The following is a 27068-nucleotide window of genomic DNA, read 5'->3' as shown; positions in this document are numbered from 1 at the left end:
CAGAGAGTCACGTGACGCGCGCGTGTAGCGTCCCGGCCTCTTTCTCTCCTATGTCAAAATGGCGGCTGGGAGACCGGAGTGATGACGTTGCTTCGCTAGGCCTGGGCGGAGCCAGGACGCTACGTTTCGCTTTCTGTCAGCCTTTTGGTGCGTGTCTGTCCCACTAAGAGGCTGGACAGGAAGGAGAGGGACAGCAGTCTGTAGCTGGCAGTGGTAGAGCCATGGCTGCTGCTTGGCAGGAGGTTGCGGCCCAGCAGGCCGAGGAGGTGTCTGCCCGTGTAAGGCAGCTGGTCAGCACCGGGCTCGGCCTTCTCCGTACAGAGCTGGGTGTGGACCTTGGCCTGCAGCCCCAGCGCTACCCGGCCTGGGTGTTTTTGGCCTTGCCGCTGATCCTGGGCCTCTTCCTCCTGTTCCTGTGTGCCTCGGCCCTTGGGCGCAGTTCCGCCGGGAAGAAGCGGGTCAGGGAGCAGAGAGAAGCGCCGGTGCAGCTGGAGGATCCAATCCCCGTCCCCAAGACCGTCAAAGCCGAGGATCCGAAGAAAAAGAACAAGAAGAAGCCAGCGGAGAAGACAAAGGTACAACTGCCAGCTCATCCCTCCCTCCCCATTAGTCTACTGGAGCCCTCCACCTCTTAAACACCATAGAAATAGCAGCTTCATATTAAATCTAATTCTAACCAACTTCCCAGTAACTTTCCAGCCATTCCTACACTCCTCTGTAAATGTAATTGCTGATGCTGCCTGTACTGCTGCTTCTGACTTCTGAAACAAAGTAGCCACAGGCAGCACATGAACAGACTGGTGACAGCAGTGCATAAAGGGACATCAAACCCTAATTGTTACAATTACAAATGCCAACCATAAGACCATTTCCCTGTAGTGAAATTGTTCGTTTAGGGTTTACGTCCCTTTTAAACTGCAAGTGTGCATTTCGTGGACATCTGAGTGTCAGCTCTGATTTATGTCACTACTTGCCTCGTGTTCCTCCCAGTACGTGTAGTGTACAAGCTCTAGGCCTGCTTAGCCTACGTCTAATATACCTATGTATTTAGCTGCAGAAAGCAATGCCATTACAAGCCCACATAAATATAATATATTACTATACGGCTGCTAATATGGTCGTGGTCCTATACACAATATAGAGCCTTGTGTCTGATTGTGTAAAATGCACAGTATCCCAGCAGACCTGTATTGGCAGCATTTATTATTATTAACTAATAGCTGCGTTGGCATAGCCATTTATTCGCACCTACAGAAAGCAATTTGTTTAGCTTAATACTATCCTGCCAGAGATTTATTAGTGATGCCAGCAGTTCCCCAGTTTGCTGCTACAGGCGTTGGATCCACTATCCGGACACCCGTTATCCAACTGAACGATGGAACGGCCGTCTCCCGATATTACACATTTTCAATAATGATTTCCCTTTTCTCTGTATTAATAAAACATTAGCTTGTACTTGATCCAAGCTGAAATATAATTATTGAAAGCAGAACCAGCCCATTGGGTTTATTCAAAGTTTACATGATTTTCTAGATCCAGATTACAGAAAGATCCGTTGTCCGCAAAACCCCATGTCCTGAGCATTCTGGATAACCGGTCCCATACCTGTATGAGAATCAAATATATCCTTTAATATACAGGTATGGAATCCATTATCCTGAAATCTGTTATCCAGAAAACTCAGAATTACAGAATAACTGTCCGTGTACCCCATTGTATCCAAATAATCCAAATTTTTAAGACGAATTTCCTTTTTGTCTGTAGTAATAAAACAGTAACTTGTACTTGATCCAAACTAAGATATAATTAACCCTTATTGAAAGTAGAGCCAGCCCGTTGGGTTTATTCAAAGTTTACATGATTTTCTAGATCCATATTACAGAAAGATCCATTGCCCGCAAAACCCATGTCCTGAGCATTCTGGATAACCGGTCCCATACTTGTATGAGAATCAAATATATCCGTTAATATACCGTTATGGAATCCATTATCCTGAAATCTGTTATCCACAAAACTCAGAATTACAGAATAACTGTCCGTGTACCCCATTGTATCCAAATAATCCAAATTTTTAAAACGAATTTCCTTTTTGTCTGTAGTAATAAAACAGTAGCTTGTACTTAATCCAAACTAAGATATAATTAACCCTTATTGAACGTAGAGCCAGCCCGTTTGGGTTTATTCAATGTTTACATGATTTTCTAGCAGATATATGTTTCTGAAGATCCAAATTACAGAAGGATCCATTGTCGGCAAAACCCCAGGTCCTGAGCATTCTGGATAACCGGTCCAATAACTACATGAGAATCAAATATATCCTTTAATATACAGGCATGGGATCCGTTATCCTGAAATCTGTTATCCAGAAAACGCTGGAATAGCTGTCTCCCATAGACCCCATTGTATCCAAATAATCAAAACATTTTAAAACAAATTTCCTTTTTCTCTGTAATAATAAAACAGTAGCTTGTACTTGATCCCAACTAAGATATAATTAATCCTTATTGGAAGCAAAACCAACCTGTTGGGTTTATTCAATGTTATATGATTTTCTTGTAGATTTAAGTATATATACGTTTATACCTGTAGGAGAATCAAATATATCCTTTGATATAGGTCTAAAAATCATGAAGCACAGAGCTGTGAGTTTCTATGGCAAACCTTTTAACCCATTAATCGATGTACCCCAAAGCGTATAAACTCGTGGGGTGTGGTAGGACACAGAGGAATTGGGTAATGCAGTTAAAAAAGAAGAGCTCTATGCATGGCTAGCTGTATATAACCTATACACTGACAGCCTTTCTGCTGGGTACTGTATATGATCAGATTAACATGCTGCTAAATACTTAATCCCTAATATTGCTTTAGGCCAATGTCACACAAGTCACCTCGTGCTTCACGGACCAGCTAAGGATTGTGCCCCCCCTTGGGCCTGTGATCATTCCATGAGCAGTTTGCCCACGTTTGTGTGACTAAAATGCCCTGGCTCGTTAGTCCTTATCTTATTATTATTATCGTTGGTTCTTCTCGGCAGCCGCAGGAACTTGAGAAAGAGGGTGTTGAATAGCTGGAAAGTGTTCTCACACCCCCACGCTGTGCTTGCCTCTAACAGGGAGTCCTTGTTGCAAAATAAGAGCCATTGTGCTGCAAGTATAACAGACTTTCAGCTCATGGGCTTTACACTTCCACTAACAAGTTCATTGTTAAAGGAACAGTAACATAAAAAAGTGAAAGTGTTTTAAAGTAATACAAATATAATGCAGTGTTGCCCTGTACTGGTAAAACTCCTGTGTTTGCTTCAGAAACACTACTATAGTTTATATAAATAAGCTGCTGTGTAGCAATGGGGGCAGCCATTCAAGCACAGGATACACAGAAGATAACAGATAAGCTCTGTAGAACATAATGATGTTATCTGTTATCCACTGTTTAACCTGTGCCATATAGATTTTTTTCAGTTTCCACCATTGCTACACAGCAGCTTGTTTATATGAACTATAGTAGTGTTTCTGAAGCAAACAGAACAGTTATACCAGTGCAGGGGAACACTACCTGATATTTTCATTACTTTAAAGTAGGGATGCACCGAATCCAGGATTCGGTTTGGGATTCGGCCTTTTTCAGCAGGATTTGGATTCGGAAACGCTTGACTTTTCGTTAAACAAGGAAGTAAAAAAATGTTTCCCCCTTCCCACCCCTAATTTGCATATGCAAATTAGGATTCAGTTCGGTATTCGGTCGAATCTTTCACAAAGGATTCGGGGGTTCGGCCAGATCCAAAATAGTGGATTCGGTGCATCTCTACTTTAAAACACTTATTTTTTGCTGTTACTGTTCCTTTAAAGGAACAGTAACACCAAAGAATTAAAATATGTATCTTAAAGAGGTTGTTCACCTTCCAAACACTTTTTTTTTTTTTCAATTCAGTTGTTTTTAGAACTTTTTGGAACAGGCACTCGATGAAGGCATCATCCACCAGTAGGGATGTAGCGAACTGCCGATTTGGTGTTCGCGAACACCGGCAAAAAATGCGAACGTTCGCGGACAGTTTGCGAACTTCGAACACCCGCTAAAATCGTTCGATTCGAACGATCGAAGGATTTTAATCGTTCGGTCGAAGGATTTTCATTCGAATCGAACGATCGAAGCCATTCGATCGAATGCTTTTCATTCGATCGAATGCTTACAATCGTTCGAACGAATGGAAATCGTTCGATTTTTAGCGGTCGAAGGGATTCGAATGGTCGAACGACTTGTATTCGAATCGAACGCGAACTCAAAATGCGAACGTTCCCAAACGTTCGCGAACGGTCGAAGTTCGCGCGAACTAGTTCGCGGGCGAACAGTTCGCTACATCCCTACCCACCAGTCAGATACATTTCAAATTGAAAAGTTTAATGTGTCCACAGCCTTACGCGTTTCGTGATAAACACTTAATCAGTTTAAAAAAAGATTAAGTGTTTATCACAAAACACGTAAAGCTGTGGACGCAAACTTTTCACTTAGAAGTTTATCCTCCTGGTGGAAGATTGCCTTCATTGAGTGCCTGCTCCAAAAAGTTTTTTTTTTTGGTTTTTAGATTCTTTCCCATAAATAAAGACTTTTTTCAATACTTTCCATTATTTCTTTTTTACTGTTTTTCCAAAATCTAAGTTTAAAGTTGAATGTCCCTGCCTCTGGTGTTTGAGTCTGGCAGCTCAGTAATTCAGGTGCTGATTCTGAACTGTTACAATTTTGCAACAATTAGTTGATACATTTCTCAGCAGCATCTCTAGAATATTAGTAACTATTGTATCAATTCTAACAGCTGCCTGTAATGAAATCCATAGATTCTGCTCAGCAGGGACAAAGATAAGAAATGTATCAACTAAATGTATCCATTTAGAATTATTTACAGGGTCGGCGACCCCCATCCCAGGGCTGCATCAGAAGGTGAAAAATATTAGAAAATTGGTCACACATAGAAAATAGAAAGTCATTGTAAAAAGTTTTTTTTTAAAACAAAAAAACATATGGCACTGTTTCCCTGAACTAGTAAAACTGATATCTTTGCTACTATTGTTTATATAAACAAGCTGCTGTGTAGCCATGGGGCAGCCATTCAAGCACATGAAACATAGGGACAGATTAATTTAGTAGAATTTCATTTTACAGTTATGGGATCCGTTATCCAGAAAGATCCGAATTATGGAAAGGCCATCTCCCATAGACTCCATTTTAATCAAAGATTATAATAAAGATCCTTTATCCTGAAAACCCCAGGTCCCGATCACTCTGGATAACAGGTTCTGTATTCTGTATTCTATTAAGAAGATTATCTGTTATCTGCTAAGAAGCCTTCTCCCTTTTTAGCTTGGATGTCTGTCCCCATGGCTATACCGCAGCCTATTTACATAAACTATAGTGGTCTGTCTAAAGCAAACACATAACGTGTATAAATGGGATCTGTGATCCTGAAACCCGTTATCCAGAAAGCTCCAAATTACGGAAAGGCTGTCTCTTGTAGACTCCATTTTATCCAAATAAACCAAATTTTTTTAAAAAAATTCTCTTTTCTCTGTAATAACAAAACAATATCTTATACGTAATCCCAACTAAGATATGATTAATCCTAATTGGAAGCAAAACCAGCCTATTGGCTTTATTTAATATTCACATGATTTTCTAGTTGACGTAAGGTGTGAAGATCCAAATTACGGAAAAAAAAAAACCTTTATCTGAAAAACCCCAGGTCCAGAGCATTCTGGATAACGAGTCCCATACCTGTATTCTAATTACTTTAAAACACTTTTTTTGGTGTTTCTGTTCCCTTAAGTCTATACTCTTTAACCATTGACTTGCACTAATATTATCAGCTGCTTGTGGGCCCTGCCAAAAACTCCCCAGTGTTCTCTATGGCGAGAGGATCGTCTGTGCTGTCACATAGCGCTCCGTTAAAATCCTCTTTCCGCGCAGATGCTCCAATTTTCTTTCTATTTTTCTTTCTACACTCCATTACCACCTTATGTAAATATAGTTATGCAAATCTGATCCTTTTAGGAAAAATAAAGAATCCATTCTTACGGAACTGGTTTATTTTCCGAAGTATACTGTATCATTGTTACGTATGCTTTACCTGCACCACTGCTTACATGCGCGTCATTACTGCTTCTAGAAAGCTGTGTGAAATATCCAGATTTTTCCATATATTGACCTTATCACAATTTCACAATATGTATTTCTTTAAAGGAGAAGGACAACTACTAGGGCAGTTTATTGCCAATAGATCACCACAATAGTGCAAGCTATAACACTATATTCTGTTGAATGCTTTACCATACATGAATAAACAGCTCTAGAAGCTCTCTCTTGTTTGATTAGGTTGGTGTGACATCCCTTCTGGCCTGAGTCTCTCCCTGCTTGCTCTGGGCTCAGATTACAGGAGGGAGGGATAGAGGAGTAAACTGAGCATGCTCAAACCCTAGCCCTGGAGGTTTTTACTGAAACCAGGAAGTCTGATACAGAAGCCCATGAGTACAAAATAGAAGGAAAGAAATGAGGTGTTTCTTTTCCCGAGCAGCATAACTTTGAGGGTTTACTGGTGTATTCATATAGACCTTTCTAATAAAGCTTACTTAATTTTAACCTTTCCTTCTTCTTTAAGCAGCCTAATGGAAGACCTGTGGAGCTGGTGGAGGAGGCCATAACAACCATAGATAAAAAGGAAAATCAGAAACAGCCCTCAGAAGCTGAAAAGAAGAACGAAAAGGTACATTGGTTAAAGACTTGTATGAAGTTATAGATTCATAAAGCACTTGCCAGGCACAGTTTAATGCCAGGGTTTAAAGCTAGTTGAAGGGATACTGTCATCACATAGTTACCTCTTTCTAAAATACATTTTATACGTTATAAGTCATCCATTTCATTTATGTAAATACAGTGCTCCTGTGCATTGTCCACTGTAAAATTCTAATTTCCGTATGCCTTGAGTTTGTAGACTGGCTTACATGAATGTGCTATACAACTTTATTTTATAATACTGATGTTTATGTGTGCATATAGTGTATTCTATAATGTATTAAATGGTTACACACATTTCTGCATCATTCTCAGCCCATTGTACTATTCATATATTGAGTCAGATAATGAACTATTGGGACAGCAGGCATGATGAAACTGCCATGCCTCTATAGAAAAATACTAGGACTTGCAAGTTATTTAATAGGAGGGCATTAGCCAGCACTTTCATGTAAATAACTGGGGTCCACAAGGGGTGCTTTACAAATTGTAAAGAATATTTAGTTGTTTATGCTGCTTTAAGATTCTTTGTCACAAGTTTGTGTGACATTCTGGTGATTTAGCGTTATGAAGGCCATCAGTGGCTGTATTGTGTGTTCTATAGCAGTGACTGACTTGCTGTGTTTCCTTTCACAGACAAAAAAGAATAAGAAGAAACCTAAAACTGATGCAAAGCAACCACAACAGTCAGCAAATCAAGATAAAAAAGAATCTGAAGAAGGTAATATGCCACAAGGTCATTATTTTCTCACATGAATCTTTGCTGTTGCTTCACAGTCAGAACCAGCAGGGCTAAAGGGATGAAAAAATGCAAGTTTTTTTTTTTAATTGCATATTAGAATAACTTAAAACACTGAAAATTGTATTTGTTTATTGGGTAGTTACCTAGACTTGCATTTATTTTTACTTAAAAAGATATTGTGATTGAGTTTCCCTTTAATAAAACAAATGATCTCTAAATTGTGCTTCCTTCTACAGGCAATTGGGAAACTAAAATCAGCAACCGGGAAAAGCGCCAACAACGTAAGCGTGATAAGGGAACCGACTCTGACTTAAATATCAGCATTGTTGAAACTATAAGTTCTGTTGTGAGTGAGCAGTTTTCATCTGGACCAACTTATTCTGCCGGCACCAGGAAATCCAAAGGTAAACTGAGGGGAAAAAAGATATATGTCCACAGTCGAGATACGCTCCCAGCAACCTTTTGTTCCTATGTAGTTGAGGCAGAAAAGAGCCTTAGTGGAGACAGAGTAACTATTAAAGGAACAGTTCAGTATAAAAATAAAAACTGGGTAAATAGGCTGTGCAAAATAAAAAGTGTTTCTGATATAGTTAGCCAAATATGTAATCAATAAAAACTGGAGTGACTGGATATCTAATATAATAGCCAGAACACTACTTCCTGCTTTGCAGCTCTCTTGGTTTCCACTGATTGGCTACCAGTTGGTAACCAATCAGTGACTTGATTGGTGACTTGAAGGGTCATAACTGTTGCTTTTGAATCTGAGCTGAATGCTAAGGATACATTGCAAACTTACTGAACAGATATGTCCCATGTGGCCCCCCCCTTATAGTAGCTGACTAACTTGAAGTTAGAGAGCTGCAAAGCATGAAGTAGTACATTACATTTTTGGCTAACTAACTATATTAGAAACATTTTTTATTTTGCATAGCCTATTTTTTTTTTTTTTTTTTAAAGGTATAATGTTTGTTTTACACACATATAACTTAAAACAAACCGTACTATAAAAAAAGCTAAGTTATCAAGTACAATTTCCATGACAAGTACATTTTACAATGCATTGATATTACATTTCAGTTGATACCTTTGTGCGGTCAAACTTTAGGCAACTATTCATTCATACCTGAGAAATGTAACTAACAACCAGGGTAAAATCTGTCAGAAGTAATGGTGCTCTTGGCTATTTATATTACACCTTTTATAGATTGTAGTTTATGTGAGGAAACCGCAACCTCCTAGCTCTGCCTCCCGCCATGGACTCCATATTGTATCAAATTTCTTTAGTGAGCCTCTAGCTAAGAAAGTAAGCTTAATGAGGCAAGTTTACTTTACTAGTGTAATCCAAGTTTGCAATGTAGGTGATTTAGGTCCCATCCACGTCATAGCAATTATTTTTACAAAAAGAGTTCTGCACACTATTTAACTAGTTTTTATTTTTACACTAAACTGTTCCTTTAACTCGTGCTTCCTATGTATTAACATGTTCTCTGCCACACAGCAGTGAAGTTTCCTGATAGGGATGCACCGAATCCACTATTTTGGATTCTGCCGAGCCCCCGAATCCTTCGCGAAAGATTTGGCCAAATATCGAATCCTAATTTGCATATGCAAATTAGGGGTGGGAAGGGGAAGACCTCTTTTACTTCCTTGTTTTGTGACGAAAAGTCCAGCGATTTCCCTCCCTGCCCATAATTTGCATATGCAAATTAGGATTTAGATTCGGTTCGGCCAGGCAGAAGAATTCTGCCTAATCCGAATCCTGCTGAAAAAGTCCGAATCCCGAACTACCAATTGCTGTGAGCTTTACAGTATGTCTAGTGACTTGATTGGCTCCCCTTACTGGCCTCCTCAATGCTTCTCTGAATGCATTACAGAACACAGCAACATAGACTTGGGCCTTTAGAATGGGTTCACATTTTATTCTTTCCCTTTGGTATTTATTGTGGCTGGAGAGTCTGAGTGGGTTATTAACCTTGAAATATCCAGTACATTACATACCATGGAAGTTTAGCACTGTAGGCCCCTTTCCTATAATCATATTGTGCATGTTGTACCTAAGTGGTCATGCTGGAAAGTAAATGGAGATAAATAATGGCTCTGAGTTCATGTAGTCAGTAATACACTAGCCATGAACATTTGCTATTTATGAAAGAGAACACGTTGGCATATGTTTGCAAGTGGAAAAAAAACATCTACCACCTTTCTTCTAGGTACAAGTGACAATAATGTGATTAATGGAAGTGGTTGGAGTGAGAAGCCATCAAAGATACACTCCATCCAACTTGCAGAGGAAAAGTGGGCACCTTCAACTTCAGCTGGGAAGAAGAAAGCAGAGCCTTCCACTTGGAATCAGAATGCGAACGACGCTAATGGGAAAGAGTGGGGTGTATCTTGGGGCGAGCGTCCAATCTTTCCTGGCATATGTAAGTAATAACACTTTACAGTTAGATTGTTTTTGCAGTGCCATGGTAGTTGCATATCCTGTTGTCTTTCAATAAAATCTAAAGGTTAAGGACACTTTTTTGATTACGGTTTGAAGCTCTCTCTGGGCTAAAGATTAGGGATGCACTGAATCCATTATTTTGGATTCGGCCGAACCCCCAAATCCTTTGCAAAAGATTCGGCCGAATACCAATCCTAATCCTAATTTGCATATGCAAATAAGTGGTGTGTAGGGGAAAACATTTTTTACTTCTTTGTTTAATGACAAAAAGTCATGCAATTTACCTCCTAATTTGAATATGCAAATTTGTTTGGACGCGCAGAAGGATTCAGCCGAATCTGAATCCTGCTGAAAAAGCCAAATCCTAGCCGAATCCTGGATTCGAGGCATCCCTACTACAGGTCTGTATACCTGCTTTATATTGCCCATATTTTTTCACTAAAGTGGAGGAGCTGTTTGAGTGCAACTGAGAGCTTGGTACACACTCTTGCATTCAAAACTGTCTTGCAATAGTTAAAAGAGCAACTCGGCAGTAAAGTGAATCAAAGCCTCTGTGCCTAGGTAGCTACTAGGACAGTCTGCATCCATATGGGCCTATCCTATATCCCATGTGGTCTTATCCTTTGTAGTTGCAAAAATATATATATATTCTTAAGACCTTTTTTCAAAAGTGTAAAGTTGCTTACATAATGAAAACGAAGTAAAAATGACTAAATCACAGAAGTACTTAGATGAGCATGTACATGGCTTCCCTGTATCCAACTAGTAGCATATATGATCATGCTTGCTTCATACTGCATAGCAAAGCGCAAATGTGCTAGTGCTTATGTGGCTTTTTTCCCTTTATACCCAAAGCCAATACATTGAAACTATCTATTGGCATTTACGATTCTCAAAAATATGGGTGTTGTTGCAAGGAGCATATTCAGTGCAACATTACTTTGCATATATTATTTCTTAAACCCATAAAGGCCTACAGCAAATTAGGGCCATGTTCAAGACTTGTTGTTTGGGTATTCTAGCTGTAAGTTTGTAGGCTAACATAGCACTTGGTAACTTCCTACTGTATTATGACTAAAACATAAAGTGCCACATCATTCTCATTATATGGCCAGCAAATTTAGCCCAACCCTTCTGCTAACTTTTGCAAATAATTAGCAGAAAGATGCATTTTACACTATAAGGGTTTAGGGTTCTATGAGAAATCATTTTATGTTTTCTCTCACGTCTAGGGGGACACAGGGACCGTGGGGTAAAGGGTCCCGCCCATCAGGAGGAGGACACTGATGACATCAGAGCTGACAGCCCTCCCACTCTCCCTTTATCCCCTGTCATGCCCAGAGGGCGCCAGTTTTTTCAGTGTCCTCCTCAGGAGGTTGGACCGGCCTTAGGTAGGCCCAACGAAAGGACTTGTCGGCTGATGATTAGCATCAGCACCAGGGGTAATGCCGTGTCAGGCTTAGCCTGTTCACTCGTGCTAGCCCCCAACGCAGACCGGTGTCGACTCGGCGAGGTCCTAAGAAGAGGAGCCGACTGGCGCACCGGCAACACTCCCAGGGAGAGACGAATGCGCAGCATTAGCGCTCTCCCTACCGGACAGGTGAGGCACAGAGACGCCCCCATATAGTCCCACCTGCCTTCTGCCACTCTAAACCCGGCGCGCTCCTCTTCGCGAGCCGTCCATGCGGGGAGGGGAGGAGCAGCCATAGTCCGCATTCGCGCCCTGGTGACGTCACGGCGCGCGCCTCCCCTCTGCTCAGCTCTCTTCGCGCGTTTTCCTCCCGCCTCAGACAAGGGCCCAGCGTCGCTCGGCAGCTAAGCAGCCTAAAAGACTCGGACCACAGCCCTTCCTCTCTCCCTCAGCCTCTTAGGTTTCAGGTACCTGGGGAATTAGCGCATATTGCGAACACTCTCTCTCACATGGCAGAAGGCAGGGGGGAACTTTTCTCTAGGGGGGGCGTTCTCTCTAACCAATCAGTCATGTTTTTTGCATGCTCTAAATGCCTCACAAAGTTCCGGGAGGGCCAAGTAGATCCCCTATGCTCTGCTTGTAGCAACCTCCAGGCACAGGCTTCTAATTTTACAGCCTCTGACCTCACAGCCCCAGCAACCTCAGATCCTGGGCCTTCACATAGAGGGGACCCTGCTTCCCTAGGCACCTCTGACGCACCAGGGTGGGCTGTTTCACTCTCTCAGTCCCTCTCCAGCCTGCAATGCATTCCCCAACTAGCCACTTCTATTGACAAAATGCTGGCACAAATTACTGCCAAACCTATGACCGCTACCAAGCGCAAGCGATCACACAACCTAAAAGATGCACTTAGGGGGTCCCCTACACTCCCTTCCTCCGATGAAGAGGCCAGTGAGGGGGAACTTCTTTCCTCTTCAGATGCGTCTGACTCTGGGGAAGACGAAGCGGCTGAAGCAGCCCCTGCGGTTGACTGCCTCATAAGGGCAGTACTAGAGACACTGCATATCCATGAAGAGGATGCAGCTCAGAAAAAATCGACTCTCTTTAAGAGAAAACACAAGACATCTGTTTGTTTTCCTGCTCACGAACAGCTACAGGCCATAGTCCAGGAAGAGTGGCAAAATCCAGACAAAGTTTCAAGTTACCAAACACTTCACCAAACAGTACCCCTTTCCCAAGGAATGTACCGATAAGTGGAGCACACCCCCAGTGGTGGATGCGCCTGTCTCGCGACTTTCCAAGGCCACTACCCTGCCTGTTCCGGATGCATCTGCCTTTAAAGACCCCACCGACAAGAAACTAGAGGGCATACTCAAGGCCAACTTCATTTCGGTGGGTTCGGCACTTCGACCTGTCCTAGCTTCCGCCTGGGTGACCCGAGCGGTCGAGACCTGGTCCAACTCACTACTACAGATTGCACAAGACGGGGGTCCAAGAGACCAGATTGTTCAACTAGCCTCCTACATCCAAGAGGCCAACCAATTCCTAGCGGACGCTTCTCTTGACGCAGCAAGAGTTATCGCCAGAGCATCGTCTCTCTCAGTAGCGGCCCGCAGGGCTCTTTGGCTCAAACTGTGGTCTGCGGACCTCAGTTCCAAGAAGTCACTCATCTCTATCCCTTTTCAAGGCTCCAAACTGTTTGGGGATGAGTTGGACAAAATAATTTCTCAGGCAACTGGGGGCAAGAGCACGCTCCTGCCTCAGCAAAGAGCCAAGTCAGCCTTCTCCTTCAGGAAGGGACAGTCCTTTCGGAACCAAAGTTTTCGCCACAACAAGACCAATCCATCCGCAAGTTCACACTCCTCCTTCAAGAGTCGTTTCCCAAACAAGGGGAAATCGGCTTGGCAACATCGTAAACCTCAGCCCAAGACGTCAGGAGACCAGCATTCCTCATCCTGACTATGTCCCCACGAATCCTCCAGATGTAGGAAGAATAGGGGGAAGACTTCAGTTTTTTGCAGATACCTGGGTCCATCTCATAGACGACTCCTGGGTCACTCAGACGGTCTCCTCCGGTTACCGGCTAGAGTTTCATCAGCTTCCCCCACGTCATTTTTTCATGTCCAGAGTGCCAGTGCAAGACACAAAACGGCGAGCCTTCCTATCCATCATAGACTCTCTAACAGAAACTGGGGTCATAGTCCCTGTCCCTCCTCATCAAAGATTTCAGGGGTTTTATTCGAACATCTTTATTGTGCCATAGAAAGATGGCTCCTTTCGACCCATCCTCGACCTCAAACAGCTGAACAAGTGGGTAGTATACCACAAATGCAAGATGGAATCGGTTCGCACCGTCATCAGGGCACTGGAGCATGGAGACTTCCTGGCATCTCTGGACATTCGAGACGCCTATCTGCACGTTCCGATATTCCCTCAACATCAAAAATTCCTGAGGTTCGCTTACAGAAACCTTCATTTTCAGTTTGTGGCCCTGCCCTTTGGGCTGTCCTCTGCTCCGAGGATATTCACGAAGATAATGGCTGCCATGGCTGCCTTCCTACGTGTGAGGGGTGTGTTCATAATGCCCTACTTGGACGACCTCCTTCTCAAGGCCAGATCAAAAGACATAGCGGAACACAACATTCAGTTCACCATACACAGTCTGGAGAAGTTCGGTTGGACAATCAACTTCGAAAAGTCCTCTCCAACACCCCGCCAGTCCCTGCTCTTTCTGGGTCTGCAATTCGACACAGCCCGGCAACAGATATTCCTGCCTCTCGACAAGCAGACCAAGATCCAGGCAGCTGTCCGGTCCCTGCGGTCCTCCACGTTTCCGACGATCCAGACGTGCATGAGAGTCCTAGGGCTGATGGTTTCCTCGATGGAGGCGGTGCCTTTTGCCCAGTTTCGACTCCGGCCACTTCAGACAACCGTACTGAAACGGTGGAACAGGACATCCCTTCGCCAGAGGATAGCCCTCCCGACAACAACGAGGAAATCCTTGAACTGGTGGCTGACCCCAGGCCGTCTCAACCAGGGGAGAAACTTCCAGGAACCGTCCTGGCAGATAGTCACCACAGATGCAAGCCTCACGGGCTGGGGGGCAACGTTCCAGGGCCTATCCTCTCAGGGCCGCTGGTCTCCAGGCGAGACGAGTCTACCGATCAACATTCTGGAACTGCGAGCCATCCTCAAAGCACTTCTCGTATGGGACCACCTGCTGAGAAATCAAGCTGTCCGGATCCAGTCGGACAACGCCACGGCGGTGGCGTATATCAACCGTCAGGGAGGCACCAGAAGCGCACTAGCAAATCAAGAGGTGGCCCTCATCCTGGAATGGGCAGAAAGAACGACCACCCAGATATCCGCAATCCACATTCCAGGAGTGGACAACGTGGAAGCCGATTTCCTCAGCCGTCACCAACTAGACCCAGGCGAATGGGAACTGCACCAGGACGCATTTCAGTTGCTAGTAGCCAAGTGGGGACGGCCACAGATCGACCTCATGGCAACCAGAGGAAATCGGAAGGTGCCCACATTCTTCGCACGGAGCAGAGACCCTCTGGCTGCGGGCATAGATGCCATGAACATGCCCTGGCATTTTCGACTGGCGTATGTATTCCCTCCACTTCCCATGCTACCTCGAGTGTTAAGAAAAATCGCCAGAGAACCAGTCACAGTGATTCTCGTGGCACCTCTCTGGCCCAGGAGGTCATGGTACTCCGCTCTCCTCGATCTGTCCTTGGAGCCTCCAGTGACACTTCCTTCGTCTCCTCAGCTGTTACGTCAATATCCGGTTTTTCACCACAACCCTCAGCTCTTTGCCTTAACGGGATGGCTCTTGAGGCGGCAGTACTGAGACAGAAAGGGTTTTCAGAAGACGTCATACAAACCATGATCAAAGCACGGAAACCGGTCACTTCCAAAGTTTACCACAGAGTGTGGGAAACGTACCGTTCCTGGTGTAGCTCAGAGGAGGTTACCTTTGGGGATTTCAGGCTTCCCTGGATTCTGAAGTTTCTTCAAGCAGGGCTAGACAAAGGCCTCAGCCTCGGCTCCCTCAAAGCTCAAATATCGGCTCTATCCATCCTTTTCCAGCAGAGGATTGCTCTAGAGGAAGATGTTCGGACATTTCTTCAGGGCGTCGCCCGTGTTTCGCCTCAATTCAGACAACCCATACCACCATGGGACCTGAATCTAGTACTGTCTGCTCTTCTCGATCCTCCCTTCGAGCCACTTCCCGATGTGGGTTTGGACGCTCTCACATGGAAGACGGCATTCCTGGTGGCAATCTCATCGGCCAGGCGAGTGTCGGAGCTAGGGGCACTATCCTGTGTGGAGCCATTCCTAATTTTCCACGAAGATAAGGCTGTTCTTCGCACTGTTCCCAGTTTTCTTCCCAAGGTGGTTTCTGCCTTCCACATCAACTCAGAGATCATTCTGCCTTCGTTTTGTAACAAACCGTCCAACAACAAGGAAGCACGCCTGCATCGCTTGGATGTGGTCAGAGCTCTCAAATCCTACGTCTCCCGTACAAAGGCCATTCGGAAGACGGACTCTCTCTTCATTGTTCCTTCGGGGCCCCGGAAGGGCCTCCCAGCCTCCAAAACCACCATTGCTCGTTGGATCAAAGAGACAGTGAGACGTTCCTACCTGGCGCGGAAGAGGACGCCTCCCATTAAGCTTCGAGCTCACTCCACAAGAGCCCTAGGAACCTCCTTGGGCTTTCAGAAATTCGGCCTCAGCTGAGCAAGTGTGTAGGGCAGCTACATGGTCCTCCCTACATACATTCACAAAATTTTATCACTTTAATACCTACATGTCTGCAGAGGCAGCCTTCGGCAGGAAGGTTCTCCAGGCAGTAGTTTCCTAAACTGTCAGAGTTCTCCCTCCCTACTGTGGGGGTGCTTTGGTACGTCCCCACGGTCCCTCTGTCCCCCTAGACGTGAGAGAAAAGAAAATTTATGTACTTACTGTTAAATTCTTTTCTCTCCAGTCGTAAGGGGGACACAGGGCTTCCCCCCCCTGAACTCTTGTTCTCTTGTTTTCTCCATGGTGAGAGTTTGTTATGCAGTTACGTTCCTGTTTTTAGTTCTTGGTTACAAACTGACGCCCTCTGGGCATGACAGGGGATAAAGGGAGAGTGGGAGGGCTGTCAGCTCTGATGTCATCAGTGTCCTCCTCCTGATGGGCGGGACCCTTTACCCCACGGTCCCTGTGTCCCCCTTACGACTGGAGAGAAAAGAATTTAACAGTAAGTACATAAATTTTCTTTTTTTTTTTTTCTAGCTGCATGGTCGAATGTGGATGGAAGAATGACTGTAACTGAACCGAGACAAACGTCATTTACCGCCATGGGACTGAATTCAATTCCCGGTAAGTATAGTTGGTGCTTAAAGTAGTGTGTTGGTTCTCTGGAGAAGTTCTGCTGGTATAGTTAAAAACTAGCCATAAGGGTTTCTTTTCTTATTTTTAGTAGGGATGCACTGAATCCAGGATTTGGTTTAGCATTCAGCCTTTTTCCAGCAGGATTAGGGCTAATCCCTGTGCCTGGCGGAGCCGAATTCTAATTTGCATATGTAAATTAGGGACGGTAATGGAAATGACGTGACTTTGTCACAAAACAAGGAGCTTTTTTCTTTTCTGCCCCTAATTTGCATATGCAAATTCAAATTTGATTCTGCCTAATCACAAATAGTGGATTCGGTGCATCCAGATAAATATATATAGTCACAATGTATTTATTTTTTTTGTCTCTCTATTCCTTAGCTTCTGTAACCGAACCCATTTCTCAGCCGGCTACCTCTGAAACCCAGTGGGATTCTGCTCCTAATGAACCGTGTATTGATGATGAATGGTCTGGCCCAAGTAAGTACATTTCCTATTTTTGCTTACTATGTAAAGTATGGAAAGTATTAAATCTATACATTTTTTTTTTTTTTTTTTTTGTAGCATAGGCGATCCTAAGTCCCTGCTATAAAACCATTGCATTAGTAGGCCCATATGGCTACCCATATCCCAGTGATGGTGCTCCAAAAAAAAGAAATTATACATCTATAGTATCTTGGGGCATTAAAAGAAAATTAAAACTTTATACAGCACTGCAGATAAGTAGCCAGGGCTCTGCAGTCTGTACAGAAATCCTCAAACTCCTCAGTTTAATGGTACCTCCGACTTCTCCGTTTTAAAAGGAACAGTATCATCAAAAACTGAAAATGTATCAAAGTAATTAAAATATAATGTAAGGTTGCCCTGCACTGGTAAAACTGGCATGTTTGCTTCAGAAACACTACTATAGTTTATATATACAAGCTGCTGTGTAGCCATGGGGGCAGCCATTCAAGTTGGAGAAAAGGCACAGGCAGATAAAACACCATTGTATTGGACAGGACTTATGTTATGTGCTATGTAACCTGTTCCTTTTCTCCTTTTTTCAAGCATGAATGGCTGCCCCCGTGGCTACACAACAGCTTCTTTATATAAACTATAGTAGTCTTTCTGAAGCAAACACTGCTTTTCCCAGTACATGCCAACAGTATATTATGTTAATTACTTTAAAACGCTTTAATTTTTTGTTGTTACATTAGTCTGTTAAATGAACAGTATTTTCCATGTTGATTGAAAGAAGTTAAGTAAACTACATATAAGGCTTTTTATAACTGTCAAAGCTCAAAAATATAAACCACTTCCTTTTGTAATTCTAAAACAAATCAAAGTTACTATATACACAAAAAAAACGATTGGAAAATCGAAACCAACTTATATATAAACTGAACATGGCATATAGCTGTTATTTACAATCCAAATTTATTGTTCTTAGAAATAAAATTGCTTCTGCCGTATCCTCCTTCATAGAAGCTCTTAAATCCGATTTGATGATTTTTAGTGCTTGTATTTAAAGTTTTTAGAAGTCGGTACTCTAGATACTGAAATTGCTTCCAAATCCACAGCTCTGTAAATAGCACTATATAAATAATTAAGTATTGATCTATAAATGCCTGTATATAGCCCTATACTTAACATTGGCAAGGCCTTAGTGTTGCCTCATACTGAGCACAATTGATGTCATGGTGCATATCGCAATGTTAAAACTATAGACCTTAGTCTTCTCTTGAAATCATTGATGGTATAAACTAGCAATTCATCTCTGCAGATGGCCTGAATTCTTCTGACCCCACCTCTGACTGGAATGCACCAGCAGAGGAATGGGGGAACTGTGGTGAAGAAGAGCCGGTGGATGTTCCACAAGCTGAAGAGCCTGAACAACTTACAAAGGTTTGTATGGCCAACTAAGTTTCTCTAGACAAAATTATATAATGAAGGTTATCTGTTGTTAAGGGTTATTTCTGCTCATTGAATCCAGTAAAGGATTGACAGGAACATGGTGTATTACTGGTACATTCCTCTGTCCAAATGAGAAAAGAAAGACATGGCAATTCAGTATATGTGTTCAATAGTTTAAAGGGATTCTGTCAAGATTTTTATGATGTATTTTTTTTTCTAAATTACACTGTTTACACTGAAAATAATTCACTCTATAATATAAAATTTAATTCCTGAACCAGCAAGTGTATTTTTTTTTTTTTTTCAAGTTGTAATATTGGTGTGTAGGCGCCATCTCGGGTAATTTTGCCTGGTCATGTGCTTTCAGAAAGAGCCAGCACTTTAGGATGGAACTGCTTTCTGGCAGGCTGTTGTTTCTCCTACTCATTGTAACTGAATTTGTCACAGTGGGACCTGGATTTTACTATTGAGTGCTGTTCTCAGATCTACCAGCCAGCTGTTATCTGGCAACTGCTATCTCGTTACCATTCCATTGTTCTGTTGTTAGGCTGATGGGGGAAAGGGAGGGGGTAATATCACTCCAACTTGCAGTAAAGAGTGACTGAAGTTTATTAGAGCACATGACTGGGGGCAGCTGGGAAACTGACAAAATGTCGAGCCCCATGTCCGATTTCAAAATTAAATCAAAAAAATCTGTTTGCTCTTTTGAGTAATGGATTTCAGTGCAAAATTCTGCTGGAGCAGCATTAGTAACGTGTGTGTGTGTGTGTGTGTATATATATAGACAGACAGACAGACATGATAAGTGCTTCTTGTTCTCGGAGAGGTTTACATTTGGCTATGATTTATTTTTTTAAAGGACCAATTACAAAAAATGTATTTGTTTTAAAGTAATACAAATATAATGCAGTGTTGCCCTGCACTAGTGAAATTGCTGTGTTTGCTTCAGAAACACTACTATTGTTTATATAAATAAGCTGCTGTGTAACAATGGGGGCAGCCATTCAAAGGAAATAATAACCGCAGATAACCTCTGTAGAACATTCTGGTGCTATCTGTTATCCATTATATATCCTATGCCATAGAGCCTTTTTTTAATTTCCACCATTGCTACTCGGCAGCTTGTTTATATGAACTATAGTAGTGTTTCTGAAGCAAACACATCAGTTTTACCAGTGCAGGGCAACACTACATGATATTTTCATTACTTTAAAACACATTCATTTTTTGGTGTTACTGTTCCTTTAAGGTTCCTTTAATCTTAAAGCACAGTGGGAAAAGGGAGCTGATAACAAATTACAAATAACATTCCACCAATTCAGGTATCCGAAGAAGAAAAGGAAGAATCTTCTGCTCAAGCTGCAGCAAGCGGCAAAACCAAGAAGAAGAAGAAAAAGAAGAAGCAAGGAGAGGAATCTGGTTCTGCACAGGTAGGGAAATCTATATTGCAAATGATCAACGGTGTAAATATCCGAAAACTTCTTGCAATTAACAGCCAGAAATGTCATTTTAGAAATCATGCAGTGCTACTTTGTAGGAAGGTGTTTGGACTATTTCCCACTAGGTGTACACTAGGGGGGTTATTTATCATAAGTTGTGTTGTTTTTCCCGAAAAATTCGAATTTTCAAAGGTAGTTTCTTCTGAATAAAAAAAAAACCCTCACATTTTTCAAGATTTATTATTCCCCGAAGCTGCAAAAAGCTTGAATCCGAAAACACTTCAGCTAAAACCTGTCGAGGTCATGTAGGAGTCAATGGCAGAGGTCACTTCAACCATTTGAAGATGTTAATAACCTTCATGAAGTTCAGGTTTTTTTTGTTTTGGAAAACTCAATAAATTCGAGTGATTCGTTTTTTTTTTTTTTTCTGCCAATAACTTGATCAAATGCAGTATTCGTGTTTTTCCGCCGAAATGCACTGATTTGAGTTTCTTACATTTGAGGTTTTTTTTTTTATTATAAATAGGCAAACATTCAAATTGTGAGTTTATTCTAGGTATAAAAAAACCTCCCAAACTCGACCTAGGATGAAAAAAAAAAAAGTTTGAGGAAAAAACTTTTTTCCCCCTTTAAGGGTCTTTTTTTATGGATAAGTGCTTCCTTCATGTTCTTGGAGAGGATTAAATGTGGCTTTCAGATTTTCTTTTTTTTTTTTTTTTTTTTTAAAGACCAGTAACATCAAAAAATTAAATTGGACCTGTCACCAGACATAAAAAAACTGTATAATAAAAGTCCTTTACAAATTAAACATGAAATCCAAATTCATTTTTTTATTTGAGTTCATAGCTGTTGTAAACTCATTTAAAAATTTCAGCTGTCAATCAAATATTGTCTGCCCCTCCTCTATGCCTAGGCATAGAGGAGGGGCAGGCTATTACTTTCATTTTCCATTCACTGCTCTCCCCACATTCCCCCAGTTCTCTTTACCGTTAAATTGTGTAGCCAGGGCATGGGGATGGACATCAGGTCCCCCATTCTGGTGCACAAACAAGATTCTGAGATGATACAAGGCTTGTCTTAATAACAGTGTCCACAAAATGGCTCCTGCCTGCTTGTTATAATTATGAATTCCCAGACTGAAGTAAACCAGATTCAAATAATTTATACAGTATAATTAGTTAATTTTGCTTGACTAACATGATAAAATAGGATTTGGAATATTTTTTTTTTAGTGTAACTGGTCCCCTTTAATGTAATACAAATATAATGCAGTGTTGCCCTGCACTGGTAAAACTGGTGTGTTTGCTTCAGGAACACTACTATAGATTATATAAATAAGCTGAAGTGTAGCCATGGAGGCAGCCATTTAAAGGAGAAAATGCTCCAAATTACACAGCAGATAAGCTCTGTAGAACATAATGGTGTCATCTGCTATCCACTATTTAACCTGTGCCATATAGACTTTTTTTCAATTTCCGCTATTGCTACACAGTAGCTACAACACTACATAATATTTTCATTACTTTAAAACATATACATTTTTTGGTGTTACTGTTCCTTTAAGGTTCCATTAATCTTTAAGCACAGTGGGAATATGGGAGCTGATAACGAATTACAAATGACATTCCACCAATTCAGGTATCCGAAGAAGAAAAGGAAGAATCTTCTGCTCAAGCTGCAGCAAGTGGCAAAACCAAGAAGAAGAAGAAAAAAAAGAAGCAAGGAGAGGAATCTGGTTCTGCACAGGTAGGGAAATCTATATTGCAAATGATCAACGGTGTAAATATCCGAAAACTTCTTGCAATTAACAGCCAGAAATTTCATTTTAGAAATCGTGCAGTGCTACTTTGTAGGAATATTTCTCACTAGGTGTACACTAGGGGGGTTATTTATCAAAGGTTTTCTAAGTTTTGGAGAACTTAAATTCGATTGATTTGAGGGGGTTTTTTTCGCCGATAACTTGATGAATTGGAGTATTTGGGTTTTTCCTCCAAATTGTGTTTTTTTTAGAGATATAAAAAATCTCACAAACTCCACCTTTGATAAATAACCCCCTAAGTGACATTTATACCCATCCAGGTTCAGGCAAAAAAAAAAAAAAAAAGTGTTACAGTGGATTGCTTTAGCTTGCTGCCAAATAGTATTGAAAAATCCCACCCCAGCCCCCAGAAGCAAATTTCAGCCAAAGGTAGATTGCTCTCTACCTAAAACCTTGTGTAAAAAAAAAAAAAAAAAACTGCAGCAAGTAGAAGCAAATTCAAGAATTCGCTAGCAGTTTCTGCATTTTTTTACACCGACTCAGACAGGCGAAGATTTATAAATTGCCCCTAAATATTATATACAGATTAGGTTTTTCAGTGCAAAACTGGAAATGTTTTCAGTTCAAAAATTATTTTGACTGTAATGCTTTACAGAGTTAACTATTTTCAGTAGATACCATATTAAATCTTCATGTTCGTTCTTTAGGATACAGAGAATCTCGAGGGGGAAACAGTTGAATTCCAAGAGGATAAAACACCAGCTCCTCTGCAACCAGCGAAAATTAGTCCTGCCGTGGTTGTAAAGGCTAGTGAACCTAAGGTAACATGCCATTGATTAGTCTGCATTTCCTTTTCCTACATACTGACGGCCATATTTGATGTGCCTTGGCTGCAGAGCCCTGCCATTTATTCTTCTCCAACTGACCCTTCCTTCACAGCAGTTTTGCTATTCAACTTTTCAGCTGTCCTATAATGCTGTCATACATTATTATTTGCTCACCCTCCTGTTCAACCTTGTATTTGATGCTGCACCTTTTATTACAGCCCATTACCATGTTTTTTTTTTGTTTTTTTTAGAAACAACCTGAAGAGGAGACTCGTCATCATAATGTAGTTACCGAGCCTTCAGTATCTGTCAAACACAGCATTTCTGAAAAGAGTCCTTCCCAAGTGCAACCGCAACAGGAGAAAAGCTCTTCCAATAGCAAGCAGAATAGTGTGCCTCCGCCCTCACAAGGTAAACCAGAAATTAAGAGTGTTCAGAGCTTAAATGTCGTGTCTTTCAACTTTGCAGCATCTGGGTGATCCCTTTCTGTCTTTGCTGGAATATGTTAAAGGAAAACTATACCCCCCCAAACAATGTAGGTCTCTATAAAAAGATATTGCATAAAACAGCTCATATGTAAAACCCTGCTTCATGTAAATAAAACCATTTTCATAATAATATACTTTTCTAGTAGTATGTGCCATTGGGTAATCATAAATAGAAAATTTCCATTTTAAAAAATGACAGCCCCCTGGGATCATACGATTCACTGTGCACACAAACATATCAAACAAACTATACTTGTTAGGTCACATGAGCCAATTAACAGACCCAGTTCTGTCTTTTGCGTCAACACTTCTTCCAGTATTTCTGGTCAGGTGATCTCTGAGGCAGCACATAGACCATCACGAAATGGTGGTTCAAGGCAAGAGATACGCCACTTAAGCAACAGTTTATATCAAATTTAGTATTCATTTTGGGGTATAGTTTTCCTTTAAAGTTGTGGTTCACCATTAATTTAACTTTCAGTATGTTATGGAATGGCTAATTCTAAGCAGCATCGGTCATTGTTAGTGCTGAATCGTTGAATACAGGTAGAATTCGATTGTTTCTACCGGTATATCTGACAATTCAGCTCTACACGTGTGTATTGAAATAAACAATCTTTCTTGGAAAGCTATTTTCCTTGAAAGATTGTAACGTCTATGGCCACTTTGAACCTGTCCAACATGGAGCAGTATTAAACTCTGATTAAACCCTATGTACTGTATATTACATGAGCTGCTCTAATATATACTTTAAAGGGCACCTATTGCCCTAAAATATATCAAAGGTGTTGGCTAATAGAGCCCTCACTCTGGTTGGGGTAACAGTAGTTTCTTGGCCCCACCAGAGCTAGGACACTCCCTCCAGTGCAAGCAGCCATGTTTTTCAGTGCGCTAGAGCATAATGAGCGGCCGATGTCATGTGTATGCAAATAATGGCCAAGTTTGGCATGTGTTCCTTATGCACATGCGTGTGCCCCAACATGGCTGCTCAAAATGGGCGCTCCCACCCGCTGCGGGTGTCCTAGCACCTTTGGTGTGGAAAATAATTTAGGGAAATAGGTGCCGTTTAATGCTAACCACTTCCCTGAATCTAATAAAATTTGTTTGATGTTGTTACTGTGTAATCAAATAATGTTCTAAAGGAATCCTGCAGGGCTACAGTGAATTTTCAAAATGATTCATACCACATGTTCGTCCTGTGGCACCAACCATGATAAATTTAACCATAAAGGTTGATTATGAGGGATTTTTTTCTTTACATCTTCCTGTGTTAGAAGATCACTCAAGATAAAGATAACTATGGCCGTGTCATGTTGCTCTAAAGTTATTTTCACAGAAATCAACCCTTCTTTTTTGTAGCTAAATCCGAAGAGAACTGGGAATCTCCAAAACAAGTGAAAAAGAAGAAGAAAGCCAGAAGGGAAACGTGATCGTCCCCTGATGAATGGAGCACATGTTCAGACACTATCTCGGAAGTTATGCTGTTTATGCAATAATTTGTGAACATGTACAGAATTTTTATATGTTTGGTCTATTTTTAAAACCAACTGCTGTCAAATTTGATCTAAGACAGGAGGAGAAACAAATGAACTCTGACCTCCGCGGTCATCATGCAAGAGTACTGGAAATTCATTGGAAGATGTGGTTTTGTTTTTGCCAACTTGGAACACACGCAATTTGATAGGAGAAAAAAGTGTTTAATTCCTGATTTTACAAAGCAGTGACCTGTTTACATTCATATTGTGCCCTATGTTGTCTCTCAAGTGGTGGAAGATTGATTTGCCGCTTCTGTATTTTCAATGTCACACTTGTACACACAAGCAATGTGCCGCATCACCAACACCAGTACAGTAACGGCGAGAATGCTGACATTTGCAGCGCTGAAGTGGAATATCCTTCGATGGAGTACGTGTGGATCATATACTGTGTAGCTTTTTTTTCCCCCTGCCCTCAAAGTATTTTGTCTCGGTATAAATCGAAATTAAATTTTTTTAGGCAAGTATGGAATGTTTAATAAGTCTCTTCCTGTTCTAATGTACTTTTATCCGGCTGACTTTACGGCAACTACCAGCATTCCACAGGCAGCTGGAATGATTGGAGTTGTAGTTCTATATCTGGTGAGACCCCCCTCCCCCCAGTTGCCCTGCTTTACCACATTTACAGTTTTTTCTATAGTATGACTGAGAAAATCATGTTTTTTAATGAAAATGATGATGACCTTTGTAAGTAATTATTCTTACTTTTTCTTTGACATCCCATTGGACACACACACGCTCTCTCTCACTCATTTACAAACACTGTGCAAATTTGCACCTGGGCTAGAGTCCTGTGCGGAACCAGTTTTTAAGACCCGTAGCCAGCGACCCCAACTACAACCTGCATATTTATCCACTTTCATCCTCTACCCGATCCAGACCACTGACTTCTATTGAACAGGAAGTGATGTTGCTGCAAACCAGAAGTGACCATCAAAAGTGGGCAGGGACAGAAAAAAAAGTTTTGTAAAATATAAGACAATATAGCATAAGATAAGAAATTTAGATGAGACCACATGACCTGCAGACCCTGCATCTATACCCACACCTGAAAATCCTCCCCTCATCCCGCAGGGCACCTGCTTTTTTTGCGGGTACCCGACCCACTGCAGGACTCTAACCTGGGCAGTAACCCATAGCAACCAATCAGTAACCAGTTTTTTTTCCAGCCATGGCTGAAGCATTCACGTGATTGGTTGCCATGGTTTACTGCCCAGGTGCACATTTGCCCAATGTTTATAAATAACCCCCACCCTTTTCATTGTTAATGTGAAATGTACTAAAAGGGGATATGGCGGCTTTGGACAGCTTTAATTGACGTTGCGAAGACCTCCAATAATCAGGAATGTTTTTTACTGCCTTAATCTGTAGTATGTAGAACATATCTGTAGATTCCAGAAATAATAATTGTTTCATTATGGCCGGTGGCTATGGTTTGGGGGCAAAGCTTTCCAGCTCCAGACTGTAGAGGGCGACGTTTCACTGCTACCTACAGGCACCGTCCTCCTGTTTTACTGACCCCGCAGATAAAGTTCATAGCTCAGAAATGTGCATGAGAAGTCATATTTTGTAAATAGCCTTACCAAAATGTGCTCTTTGACAAGGACCATCACTATAAAACGTGTATGAAACAAAGCCATGAATGATTTTATTTTGTCCTGCTTTATCCAATGGCACCGGAGAAAACTCACTGACCCACACCTCGGTGCCATTATGCTGTCCTCTGCCGGAGTAGACTGCAATACACTGAATTGCTGCTATTGTCTCTACCCAGGTGTTTAAAGGAGAAGGAAAGCTACATGCCATTTTATTGCCAATAGATTAGAGTAAGAAACTCTGTTTGTTTAGGATAGCAGCTGCCATATTAGCTTGGTGTGACATCACTTCCTGCCTGAGTCTTTACCTGCTCACTCATAGCTCTGGGCTCAGATTACAGCAGAGAAGGGAGGGGATGGGAGGAGGAGCAAACTGAGCATGCTCATACCCAGGGCAATGAGGTTTAAGCTGAAGGCAGGAAGTCTGATACAGAAGCCCATGAGTACACAATAGAAGGAAAGAAATGCTGTGTTTCAATTGACAGAGGACTCAGTGCAGCATTACTTTTGAGGGTTTTCTGGTATATTTAGGTGGACCTTTCTTAGTTTTAACCTTTCCTTCTCCTTTAAGGGGGCTTCATGAGTGAGTATGTTAAGTGTTGTTTATGGAACTTTTTTCCTGGTAAACTTACTAATTTTTACACCAGTGTATTAAAACAATCTCGTTTCAGGAACATGAAAAGTATGTTTACATGTTCGGAAGTTTTGTTTAATTCTGTGAAATTTCTAAGTTGATTTGTTTAAATAAATCTTGCAAATTCCATAGTG

General features: G+C 41.7%; 1 protein-coding gene across 4 annotated transcripts; it reads left to right on the top strand.

The window, feature by feature from the left end:
- mtdh.L (metadherin L homeolog) lies at positions 1–27068 on the top strand. Of its 4 annotated transcripts, none has more exons than XM_018268161.2 (13): positions 1–575; positions 6647–6748; positions 7414–7498; positions 7756–7923; positions 9730–9942; positions 16663–16749; positions 17143–17241; positions 18527–18648; positions 19980–20087; positions 21735–21842; positions 22563–22676; positions 22934–23093; positions 24530–27068. In XM_018268161.2, the coding sequence occupies exons 1-13, from the start codon at positions 222–224 to the stop codon at positions 24598–24600; spliced, it is 1791 nt and encodes a 596-aa protein (XP_018123650.1). In that variant the 5' UTR covers positions 1–221; the 3' UTR covers positions 24601–27068. The 4 variants fall into 4 exon arrangements, with proteins under 4 accessions (XP_018123650.1, XP_018123647.1, XP_018123652.1 ...); XM_018268158.2 differs by having other exon boundaries at positions 2–575; positions 6644–6748; XM_018268163.2 differs by lacking the exon at positions 21735–21842 and having other exon boundaries at positions 2–575.

The sequence above is a fragment of the Xenopus laevis genome, chromosome 6L (assembly GCF_017654675.1).
Source record: "Xenopus laevis strain J_2021 chromosome 6L, Xenopus_laevis_v10.1, whole genome shotgun sequence".
Taxonomy (NCBI): Eukaryota; Metazoa; Chordata; class Amphibia; order Anura; family Pipidae; genus Xenopus; species Xenopus laevis.
This window is presented reverse-complemented; position numbering and strand designations above follow the sequence as displayed.